Source organism: Amblyomma americanum, unplaced genomic scaffold (genome assembly GCF_052857255.1).
Source record: "Amblyomma americanum isolate KBUSLIRL-KWMA unplaced genomic scaffold, ASM5285725v1 scaffold_12, whole genome shotgun sequence".
Taxonomy (NCBI): Eukaryota; Metazoa; Arthropoda; class Arachnida; order Ixodida; family Ixodidae; genus Amblyomma; species Amblyomma americanum.
The window spans coordinates 760,967-773,514 of NW_027526484.1; the positions used below are offsets into that span (position 1 = coordinate 760,967).

General features: G+C 46.5%; 1 protein-coding gene across 3 annotated transcripts in view; it reads right to left on the bottom strand.

Moving 5' to 3' along the window:
• Window positions 1–250: 250 nt before the first annotated feature.
• Window positions 251–12,548, bottom strand: part of LOC144111903 (ankyrin repeat and BTB/POZ domain-containing protein 1-like) — a 34,726-nt gene continuing 22,428 nt past the window's right edge. For all 3 annotated transcript variants that reach the window (XM_077644944.1, XM_077644943.1, XM_077644942.1), the window contains 3 exons: window positions 5,718–5,907; window positions 3,381–3,523; window positions 251–816 (listed from right to left, as the gene is read on the bottom strand). In XM_077644944.1, coding sequence (XP_077501070.1) covers window positions 520–816; window positions 3,381–3,523; window positions 5,718–5,907 — 630 coding nt within the window. In that variant the 3' untranslated portion in view covers window positions 251–519. The remainder of the gene's footprint in view (window positions 817–3,380; window positions 3,524–5,717; window positions 5,908–12,548) is intronic.

Below are 12,548 nucleotides of genomic sequence, written 5' to 3' on the forward strand. Positions count from 1 at the left end.
ACACGACTCATCTTTGAAGGTGGTTACAGCAGTTCAGCTTAGTTCAATTTATTACCTTAAAGGACCCCTTTTCTCGGGGGTAATATATACATAGAAGAAGTAAAATCGGGAGCATATTTAAACGCTGTTTCGCCATACAAGCAGGCAGCATGAGGATAAAAGCGTTTGTTGCAGAAGTGCATTTTTTGCTCGATGTGGCTATAAGCAAAATGACTGGGTAGCGGAATAGCCGAATGATATAGAGCTCCGCTGTTTTACACATGTCATTTATTTTTGGCACCTCCAGAGAAGGGATGAAATGTTCTGTCACCACCGACGTCAGATTTTTCGTTAGATGTGGACGCTGAAGCAAGAAACACTTCTTGAAACGTCATTCCAGTTTGCTCTACTTTTCCTGTGCTCTGCAAATGCGCTGAAAGCGCAACTAGAGCGTTATCACCCATCGCGTTCATCCCCGGTGAAGACTCTTTTCTGAGCGCTTCTCCACCGCTTGCATGAATTATGGCATCACCAGTAAAGTCAAAGGTGGCAGCTTGTTCGGCTGCAATTCCCAGGAAGAATCCCATTCGACGTGTTCTTCTCGGAGCTGGTTTGCCAAATGTCCAATTTTCTATCTCTGAACGTCACAACGGCGTCCGGAAGTTTGTCTTGCACAGAGTTGTCATTCGGCGCTTCGTCTTTCTCTCTCCCCTCAGTCTTGCGGCGTTGAGGGTCGAAAATCAGCTTGTCCAGGCGTCCTGTCGGCGCCTCACAAAAGATGAACAGAAGGTAACTCAGTAGGTAGCTCCACACAAGCATGCTGAAGAAAAACGAAACCTGCACAAAACACGAAATAAGACGCACATTTAGCTTCATTCAGTCGCTGCGATTTCTCTTCTGCCCCTAAACCAAATTTAACCAATTCCACACGTTAGAACTACTAGGTAGCGTTTCAGAGGCAGTGATATCTGACACACAGTCCTTGGCAGTTAATTTTCGGCTGCAAAAAATAGGCAGCTCTTATGACATCATAGTATATGTAAGGCTGGAGGCGTTCTTAAAAAAGAAAATAAAATAAAAAAAACAACTTATCTAATATTTTCTTCAGAGATAAACTTCTCGACTTGCTTTGAATCTGCAGAACTGGTGAAACGTTTTTTTTTCAGCGTACACAAAAGATGTCGAGACACACAACATGTGTTTATTTCAAAGGCTGCCTGTATTTTTCAAACTTTACAATGACCCGAGAACACGACCATACTTTTTCGTTCTGGGAAGTTCGGATTCCTTACCAAAAGTTTTGCACTTAGTATTGTCTCGGTGTTGTTTTAGGTTTACTGAAGAGAACAAATGCTGATTAGGATACATATATACTATACCGGACAAATGGTGCCTTGAAGATAATGTAAAAATAAATGCTGTGTGGACAAGCAGTAAATAAAGCAATGTCAAAGGGTAAGGCTGTGGCAGGCTTTTACAAGCAAATGCCTATTGTAAAAGTGCGTGATCTGTGAAGAAATTTCATTTTAAACTTTGCGTGTAAACGTACGGTGCCAATTAGCACGTGATGAAACGAGTGAAAAGCCTGACTAGCTAGGGATGCTGTTGTAATTGAGCAGACGCTCTCTTTCCAGAAGATCAGTGTTGGTAGTAGGAGTACAACGCCATGATGCGACACATGGACTATGAGGGATGCCGTAGAGGATAGTTCCGGTTTAATTCAGACCTTAATTCAGTTATTTAACGTATTCACAGCACACGGGCATTTTTGCTCTTGGCTTCCATTTAAATGCGGCCGCCGCGGACGGGATTATATCCCACGACCTTGGGATCAGCAGGTGAACGCCAAAGGTACTGAGCCACCAGGGTGGATTTTTTCAGAAGAGAATTCTTCTACTTTTGCAACCACCATGTTTCCTCAAAGAGCAGGCAGTGAATAAGATCGCTGAACTTGGCGCCTCTAGTGACGCTTAAGGCTTTGAATGTGTAGCGGCGGCCTCTGTCAGCGTGTTTTTAAAGAAATAAATACATAGAGGTATATCTTGTTATCTACTCTACAATTAAGGAATTGAAAGCTTTTTTCCAGGAGACACCTGGCCACGCGAAAGGTACAGTCAGGAATATTTTGGTGGAACGCTGATGATGCCCGACAGGTATACCGCCATTCATGCTAAACGATACGTACGATGCTAAGCAAGCACTTTCAGCCTGATGGCTTCCGCGATCGGCGCGACTCTGCAAAGAATGCAACCTGGCAACGTCGTGTTGTACCTGGAACATATGCCGTCCTCCTTGCGCATTGGGGTCGCAGGGTAGGCACAGGAGATCGAATGCTTGGTGTCTTTTTCTGCACTCGCATCACAATCACTCTGACTCTTGAGTGTCTGCTATTCAATTAATGTAAGTCCTAAATTGAGTCAAGCCGAAAGCTTCAGATTAATTATTTTTCTTTCCAGGGTTTTCGCAAGAACTCTCTTTGCTAGAGCGCTTGGTGCCCTCAGAAGATGTCATTATATTGCGGTAGCAATGAAGATATTTACCCGGTTATGACCGAAGTTTAATTTGTGCTGTTAAGAGATTCGAAGCACAAAACTTGATATTGAGAAAAAAAACTCGTTGAAATTCTTCTGGGCTCTACAGGATTTATTGGGCTCTCCTTGAGTTTCTTGTGGTTCAGTTGGCTTCATTTAGCTCCTTTTATTCAAGTGATTCAAATAAAACTCGGGTATGTGCGGTTTACAAAGTTAGAAAGGACATGACGGATAAGAAGAAAGGCCACCGAAACAGACATTCTCGAGAATGCGCAAATTCATATAAGCTCGCTAACTCATCCGCCTATGTACGAACGAAGAACGCGCCAAGGAGCAGAAAGCACTCAATGATTGAAAATAGCCGCTATGGTACACTACTAAATCTACCGCCAGACATTCCTCTATGGCAGCAACTAATGTATGCGCGATGCAACTGAAGTCGATGCTCGTTGCTTAATTATAGACAAATTTCTACCTTTCTGTTCTCTGCTATAAAACATTTTTTTTTTAAATTCACTGAGAGTAATACCCATTTTCTTGAAGCGGTAAAGGACTTATTCCTTTATGCAGCATGCTAGACACGCTCCGCGCCCGCATTACATTTCTTAGGATTCGTAGCCGTGTTGCAACTACGTTGCCTGCCAATAGGTGATTGTGCATGCGCGATGCGCATTATTATCTGCATGGTGGCACAGCAATACGGAAACGGTGAGCCGGAAGTACTAGCACGCCCTTCGCAAATGCTCTGAAATGCCTAGAGGGGATTGCTTTTAGGTATAGATATGCGGTGGCCTAAGTAACGATGTCCTTGGCCAGTGTATTTAACCGCTGCACCTTCCAAAGCTTAACGTTTTTGGTCCAGACACTCACCACAGAGAAGTGCGAAAAAAATATCCTCTCCCGGGAGATGTGCAGGCACAGGTGTATGAAGGGTAGATGGATGATGTACACGCCGAAGGCCAGTCTGCTAAGAGGCGTGAAGGCGCTCCATGAGAGGAACTTGTTGAGAAAGCCTAGGGGAACAGACAACATGACTGGTGAAAAGAAGAGAACCATGGAGCACCTTATTAGCAGCAGTGAAAGTTTAGCATTGCCCAACGACATTCTGTGGTCATAAGGAACGAGAACCGTTAGAGTCGTTTGAACGATTCCATGTTTCGTTCAGGCTCTAATGTGTCGAAGGGAGGTTACAGAAGATTTAGACAGGACGCAAGGAGCGGTGCAGACATGACGAGTGTTATTAGCAACATGCGCAATTGATAGTAGCGCTCGTCTCATCTGCATGCAGCTTTCCTTACGTCCTTATCAAGGTCTCGTTTCCCTCCTTTAGACATGTCTCACAAAATGGCCCGAAGCTCTGGCATTCTAAAGGCTAAAGTAAGAGCATGTTTCATTGGGAAACTTGGTAAGCAGAAAGAAGGAGAAAAGAAGCAAGGCAAACCTGATGCTCTAGCAAAAGCCAGAGTGTTGTATGGGTGGTTTAGTGTCCCTAAGCTCCAACAGGGCTACTGGGGACGCCGTAGTGGAGGGATATGGTGCAATTTGCACCACCTAGGGTTTTTGGAGGAGCCCTCAGTGGTCAGCACATGGGCGTTTTTCGAATTTCACCCTCATTACGATGGTGCTTCTGCGGCTGGGATGAGACTCCGCGACAACGTACTGACTAGCAGGGCGCCTCATCCTCCTAGTGACGGCGGTGGGTCTTGACTATAGTCGTAATAGTGCCGGACATTCTCAGGCATTTTGCGCGGCACGTTCAAATGAGGGTTTCATGAATACAACTGCGCCTTAAGCGTTCTACACAGAGCGCTAATTCGAGGCTTAGTTGGGAAACTCTTTCGCAACGTAGCACATGTCTTACTATTCCATCAATAGTTGGGATTTTCTCGTAATTTCAATTTGGTGGTCAAGCTCTTATAGTTGACATGATGGCAGAGTAAACAAAAGCAGCAATCTTTGCTCCACAGTGATATGCGTGATGAAGACCCCGCCAAGCTTGTTGAGGCGTAGCATCACCCAAGGTGCTTTCACTGCGAATATCTAGAAGGGGTAAGGTGTACCATAGCCCCAGTGATAACGAGGTGGCTCAATTGGGATAGTTACGGCAGCCACGACTAAAGGACAGAGTCTCATGGGCCACGGCAGAAGCTGCGTAGTGCTGGCTGGTGAGCATTGCTGGGCAAGACCCACAGCGAGGCACTAAGAACGAGCTCGTATTACGCATTACATTTAAATGGCCGCGTCGACGTATCCGTCCTGGGGGAAGTCATTTTGCTGGTATAAAACACTGCCAATCGGAGGAGATTTCGTTGTGAATAATGGAGTTTGGGACACGGCTAAAGAGCGTCGAGGTCAACATAGACGCCAGGAAAACCCGACTTGGCATGCACCCTGATCGCCTAACGGTAGAGTTGCTCTACGCCTTGAAAGAATGAATGCACAAATTTCGCTGCATTTTTTGTGCATTTCTTCAATCGTTCACGTCACAGTCATGAATATAAATACGTGTGCGCACAATAGCAATATGGTGTTTACCGCCCTCGTATCTGACCACGTTATAAATTAGGCAGTACTAGACTCGACTTTTTTTCTGCTTTTTTCGGCATATCCTAAGTTTGGGGCTATCCAAAGACAAAAGTATCAGTTTCCTGCAGTCCAGGGCGTAGAAATTTGCTTCACCAGACAGTGAAAATGCCGGACTTTAAGGAAATTATGAAGCCGCTCTGCACGCGGAGCTTCGCTTGAGTGTGAAAACCGCCAAAGAAAAACATTCGCCTAATTGTTGCTATGGGCACACTCACCACACACGCACTGACATATGTCGCAGCGTAGAACGTTGCAAGCCTCTGCCTAAATTAGCCTCGCTCGCCTCAGTGACTATGTATGAGTGCGTGACTCTTTCTATGTATGTGACTTAGCATCGCTGTAAAAGAGTTTGGCCCGTATGAAAGTTCACATAACACTGACACTGACGCTGAATGGCCACTTTGTTACATTTCACGCTGAGATATTTTTACGAAAGGAAGACTTCTGGCGAAACATGGACAATGTCGTGCTCTTCCCCTTCTCTCTATATTTTCACGAGCTCCCTCGCCTGCACCGCAACTTTTTTATTCTCACTGAAGTATTGTGGCATTTCCTATCTGCAGTGTCCATAAAATATGTTTTCACCCCTTAATTCGAGGGATGCTAAACTGTCGTAAATACCTCCTCGTCCCGTGGCACAGGAGAGGGTGATCCAGGCCAAGAAAATGGACCACAAGATCCGGTCGAAGAACGCTGCCGATAGTTTTCCAAACTCCGTGGTGGGGTCTCTGGTGCGGTACCACACCGTCTTCATGAAGATACAGCACATCCCACAGGCGACAGCAATGCACCATGCTGTGGCCTGCAGCACCTGAAGAGATATTGGTTGTGTACAAAATGCATTCCATAAATCAGTAATCTTCTCCCTCTGGATATAATACGGCAACTGCTCTATTCTTTTGAGCATTACAGACTCGTGTTGCATAACCAGGCAACGTGAATACTTCACAATAACGTCTTTCACGGTGAATAATGTCGTTTCAGTCGCTCCTGCAAAACTTGGAATACCATTACTTCATTCCTAAAAATCGCGTCCTCGTGAATACATCTGATACCGATATCTTAAATTAGCCTTGTTTCCCCTTTCGGGTTTCTTCTTTTCATTTTCTTAATCATGTCTATTCAGCAGTCGCATTTATACTTATGGCAGGTGGCATACATGTTACGTAAAAACTCCACACGCATAAAGAATATTCACGGCCGTTTCCTGACATGAACGCAAAGTGGTCAGCCTGCTCGATGCTTCTGCTCACGAAAGTGACATGCACCTGCTTTATTTGATTTATTTTCTCAATAGGCCCCGCAAATGGGGATTTACATGCGCTGTTCACAAAATCTGAAGTCCGAGCGCGGAATTTTCTAAATACTTTTTCGACTACCTTTGCAGGGTAACCTTTGAATCCAATTGCAGTAAAAAATATTCAGGGCCTATGTTCAAAAATTCAAACGTGCTGCCTGTCGAAATGCATATTCAGTGCGGCGGTAATCATTAAAAAAATTTGGCATTGTACGCAACCTTTTTCTTCAAATGACCAGCTTTCAGAACATGCTGTTAATCCAGAAATGGGAGGCTTGTTTTGTATTTTTCTGCGTGACAGCATAAACCAACATTTACGTAACGTCGTATATGGGCGCGACACTCAGCGCACGAATTATCAGCTTCATACCAACACTTCCTGGAAAATTTGCAGCAGCCGAGAACCATTACCTGTGAGACGCGCCGTCCTACTGGATATCGTAAGCGGACAAGTCTTGAGCTAATAGGCGTAGCGACCCCTTGACGACTCAGACTTGTAAGCCTCTACAGCACGTTGAATGAAATTATGTGAAGGTAAACGATATTTCTCTTTTGAAGCCCCTGCTACAGATAGAGCGAAACCGTGTGTGTGCCCATGGTCTACATCAACTAATTCAAGTATCAAACTGATATTCGCGCTTTCAGCTATGCGGCGGTATAGTGACACAGAGAGGTGCGCTGCGTGCGCTGGCGCAGACAACGTTGTGGCAAAAACAGGGCTCTAGAGGAATGCGAGTTCCCGTTGACAGCAATGCAACACAAACGCGGAGCTGGAGCACAGCCCGCCAGCGCATATTGCGCAAGTTGGCACTGACGGTGAAAAAAAGAGATAAGGCGCATAACTGGCCGTAACACCTGAATCGCACTTTCATATACATGGCGGTGGTGTCCACCCTCAAACCACTGTGGTCTGGCATAGTATTTTGTGCTTCGCAATGCTTAACCGCCAGCCATTCTTATTTTATTTTTAGACAATAGCTTTTCTCGATGCACCTTCTCAATGCTCAACACCGCGTGGCCGGTCCGCTGTCTGAAATGGACCTTCAGTCTAAACAAGGTCGAAATGTGCCTAGATCGAAAAAGAAATAAATCCACCACTGGGAGACGAACCCGCCACGGTGGGAACAGATCAGCTTCAAAGAATGCTGTGCGAGACCACCAGGCGAGCACACCTCCGTGTTGAACTGCACCACACTCTACCGCTGCGCACGCACTGCAGTACGCCGCCTTCGTCAACTCCCATCTGCTCCGTCCGGCGACACTGCCAGCTCATCATCGTCTTCCACCTAGCACAAAATCCGTGCTTTCTCATTGATTCCCCAACCAACATTAGACCCACCCCCGAAATTTTACATTGCCCTATTTGGATCATAGTCGATTTCCAATCATAATTAGGCGCGCCCGACACGATGGCGACCTCCAAATTTGGCCTCGGACATTGCAAAAATGCGATCTCTCGACCTTTGGGTGTAACCGTGGTTAAACAGTGCGTAACATCTTTTAATGAGTTTTGCCTTTGTACCTAAGCTGTTGGTTTTAGCAATGGTTGTATTTTTTGTTGCTTGCTTTATTGCTTTCAATCACTTTACCTCAGTTGTGTTATTGTTGCCTTGCCCCTCAACTGGAATGCCTCACGGTGTACTAGCGCTCCTACGCTGGTGAGTTGCGGCTGCTAACGAGTGTGCGGAAGGGCGTAGCCGAATTCGGCTTGAAATGAGTCGACGCGAACTTTACAATCTGTGTCGCCGAATAACTTTTCTCGCGCCATTGCTCTTAATGCTGACATGGAGGAAGGGAAGAAAGTCGAATGACTCGCAGTCGGGTACACTTCAGGTACAAGCGTCAGCCACTCAGTCACTCGTTGCGTCCTCACGTGCCGGAGAGCAGCCGTTGCCTTCGGGTCCAGACGCAGTCATTAACCAAACGCGACATGGACGATTGGTCGCTCGGTCGGTTCAAAAGCGTTCAGCTTTTCATTGTCTTCTTTGGCACACATGAACCGGGGGAGGGAGTCTAGAAAAACTGCAGCGTGCTGCACCTCAGAGCGTTTAGGGTCATTTTAGCGTCATCGATTAACGTGACGTCACTGTCGCTACGGGGCTACTGCGTCTCAAGGTCGACAGGTCAGCGACGGCTGGTTCAGAGAATCGCATCATCGGTCGCTAAGTGTAAGTTTCTTAACGACGTCGCTGTCGATCGCTCTGTAGTGCGGCAACACGTATTTGCGTGACTGCCGAGGCACATGAACCGAAACGACGCTTACACCTAGAGGGGCAGGCATCACAGCGAACCGCACAGGCAGTTAGCGGCGGCCCACGCGCTATACGGACGCAGAGGCTACGTGATGCGGGCAGAATTCCTCGGCCAGAAGGCCGCGCATCACGTGCGTCATGGCACCGCCACGTAGACCGGAGGAGCGAAGGAGTTGCCCAATCCAGGCGGCCGTGATTGCCGCAATCAAGGAAGCCTGGATGAATGCCGACATGTGAGAGCACGCATACGCGCGTCCCGCACTACATTTCCTCAAGGCCCGTCTAGGCAGCGCTCCTATGCTGTTTGGGCTAGAGCTACTGTATAAGTACCTAGAGGTGCGCGTAGGTCTACCGAGTTGCCGCAGAAAGCTTACAAATTATGAGGGAAAGCCGCAACTCTTAGATGCAGGAGGCTGAATTGGTGCAAATGGTTAGCGCGAGTGCAGGCTCAATCCGGTTGTTTCTGGCTGCCAAACTTCTTTTATTTCAGGTAGATTGTTGTTGCATTCAATGTCACAGCTTGCTAGTGATGCGTCGGCTGCATCAACGCCTTCCTCAATAAGCTACAAGCAAAACTGGAGGGGACACTTAAGCCCCGCCTAGAGGGTATGACGCGATAGCGTAATGGGTTAATTCCCATATACGCAGAAGGTCATCCTCTTCTTTACATTCATAGATCCCTGGGAGTCCTCATACCCCTCCTGACGCAGTGGTGCAGCATTTAAGGGATGCGCCACAGCCCTACAATGGCAGGTGCTACCAGCGGTGGGCCTTGTGCGGATCAGGTCGACCTTCCCGAGCGACCAATCATTAATTAAACTGCCCCTTGCCACTGTGGGTAGTTTGCTTACTATCCGGTGAGCAGGTTTTGATGACATTGCAACGTCACGTGACCTAGGTGGCCTACCTGCCTCCTAGGTTGCTCTCTGGGGAGCACCTGCCAGAGCCATGCCCGTGATTTTTCCCTCACAACACCGACGCCGACCACGCCGACACTGGGTTTTCTGGAGTGCAGTGACTTCAAGGCTATCCCGTTAATAAACATTTCACAGCAACCGCTGCTACTGGGTGTGCGGCAACGAGATGCCATGGATTCACGCTTTATCAAGAGTACACAACGTATGAACGGGCCCATGCACAATGGCAAGTCATTTTACTCTAGCGATGGAATTTTTTTTACCGTCTCAATTCAGACACCCTTGCACGTTAAATAGGAGAAAGCTGTAGGGCAGGTAAAGTAAACTGATTTTGTAAAGCGTTGAATTTCAGATGTTTTGAACACTAAAAGAAAAACGCCATGCATGGGGACATTTTCCCATCCAGAAATTCTGGACAAACGCATTTTTTCAAAGAGAAGTTGCTTATGAGCGGAGTTTTTCCTCATATCTTAAGACTGCACCTTAACAATCAATATATCCGCAGATACTTCTTCGGGACCCCTATATATACTTTTCCACTATTTATGGTCAAAAAGACACCCCACTCGTTTTTCATTCAATAATTATAACTACTTTTCCTCGTTTTTTAACGTTCCAGTCTTCACGTTCTCTCTGTTCGGTGGTCTCTGAAGCTACTTGTACATGCCTCTCGACTGCAAGTTCCTCTGGCGACTTCATCAATCGCCCCTTCTCACCCAATCGTCTTCTCGTTCCTCGCTCTTCAGCTGTTTCCGTATCTAGTTTATCTAGGTTATACTGCCTTCGCCGCTCTGCTTTGGCATCTCTCCTAGAGCTCTATATCCATTGGATCGGTTGAATCAGGTTGCGCTCTCTTCTTTTGCGCTGCTGTTCAGCTCACCGTGGACGTCGTTCGGTTTTGTAATCTGTCGAATGACAGGCTTTGTCCATGACGTACAGTTTGCTACGCTACACATTCCTCTGGCGACTTGATCTTTCACCTGCCTCTTCTTTCTGGCATCCGCATGTGCACAAAACCGCGCTTCTCGCTCTTCATCTTCGCACCCTTTCTCCACTCGGTTGCAGCAAGCGCTACGTCCTCCTCCCATTGGCTGCAGCTTGCGCGAAGCTATATAAAGCTTACACGAGCTTACCCGGGTTACTCCGTGGCTTCACTCTCAGACAGGATGGCTTTTTTGCGAGCAATGCATCTTGTGCTAGTGCACAAAACATGCCTCAAACTGCAAATATTTTTTTTTATCAGAAAGAATAAATGCAGCTCTATGAACAGCAATGACAGGACCACTGTAGTTACGAAGTTGTGTTCACCGTGACCGTGCAGGCGGGCGGTCCAGCCGTGATGTTACAGACGCCCTGTACGGGCTTCACGATCGACTCAAAGTGTTCATGTGGTTGTCACAGAGATTGAATAATATTGACAAATAGGAGACCATCTTTCGGTTAGCGTGCATTGGGCTGCAACACAAGACACATCTATAGATGCACACATGTAGCGCCCCAACGGAAGCGGAGGTGAAATCGCATGGGCCTATTCGGCGGGACATCGCAAACTGGCAAATCTACCTCACTCCCTGACCAATTTCAGTGGTGGAATATGCACTGAGAGATTTGTGGGTACTGCTGGGATATAGTGGGTTTACTACGACGTCAGCTTCAACTGACAATCGCGTGAATTTTTCATACTTACAACTGTAAACAACACGAATAACGTTTACGCGCCATCACTCAGAAATCGTCTTTATTTCAGCGGCCTCACCTACACTGTGGCCGAGAGTGTACTAAGCAGTTCTGTCGACATCAGCAAAACGTGTAAAGCCACTTACTTTCCGTTTCTTTCTAAGATTTTAAGTGCCGTCCGGCTGAAGACCCTTGAACAGGTCATGTGCTATTATTGTTAGTCGACATTAACGATTACGCAAGTAATCTATTTTCTACTCTTCGTGTGTTCGCTGACAACGGCGCCATGTACCATTGACTTAAAACAGGGACTCCCACCATCTGGAATATGACTTAAAACTTAGAGAAAATTGGCGCGCTAACTGGCTAATGCACTTAAACGTTAATAAAACAACTCTAATCTTATTTCCTCGTCGTCAGTCACGTCCTACACCAAACTACAGTATATGTGGCGCCGCAGTATCACACCATCTACTAAAATATCTAAGAATCAGCCTAACACACCATCTCTCTTGTCGCACCACCGACAAGAACGTAACCAAAACAACTAACTGCGTCTTTGATTATGTAAAAAAAACCTCCGACTTGCACCACCTTCTGTTAAACTGTCCGCCTATTTAACTCTAGTCCTTCCTAAACTGGAATATCCATGCTCTATTAAGGACCCCCGACAAACAACCCTTGCCAAACCGCTTGAGTCCGTAAAAATCCGTGTGGTTGAATTACTATATTCTTAATATTCATATCATACAAGCGTTACTGCATTGAACATACCCCCCCCCCCCCCACTTCCGCCTCAAGTCTGGAATCCCCTGAGAAAATAACCAGAATTTGCCTTTTCTCCAAGTTCTATTATTCCTCACTGAGTCAATCTGTTATCCCTGCACACTGCCTTTCACTTCGCATGGGCAATCCGAGAGTCGTTCATCCACCTCGAGCATCCACTTCTGCACAACTGAAATCATTATTCATCCTTACTGCAAGAAAATGGAACAGCGTGTCCGCGGAAGCCGTTAGCCATGCTGCCCGTGAGCGCTTCAAGTTATTCATCATAGAAATAATGAAATTACGTATTAGTCCGCTCCTCATGTAATGGCCTGAGCGGGTGCTTTGAAGTACTAACAAACAAACAAAATACACGACTCTATATCAAAATATTGTTCACTTAACTCTCCTTTCAACTATAACGGCCGGGGCAAGGTGACGTCCTGAACTGCCGGTGCCATACACATAAGGTGACAGCGTGTGCGTCGCACGTTTTTTTTTTTGCATAGTACATGCACTCAGTTAATGTAGCCTGAATCTTGTT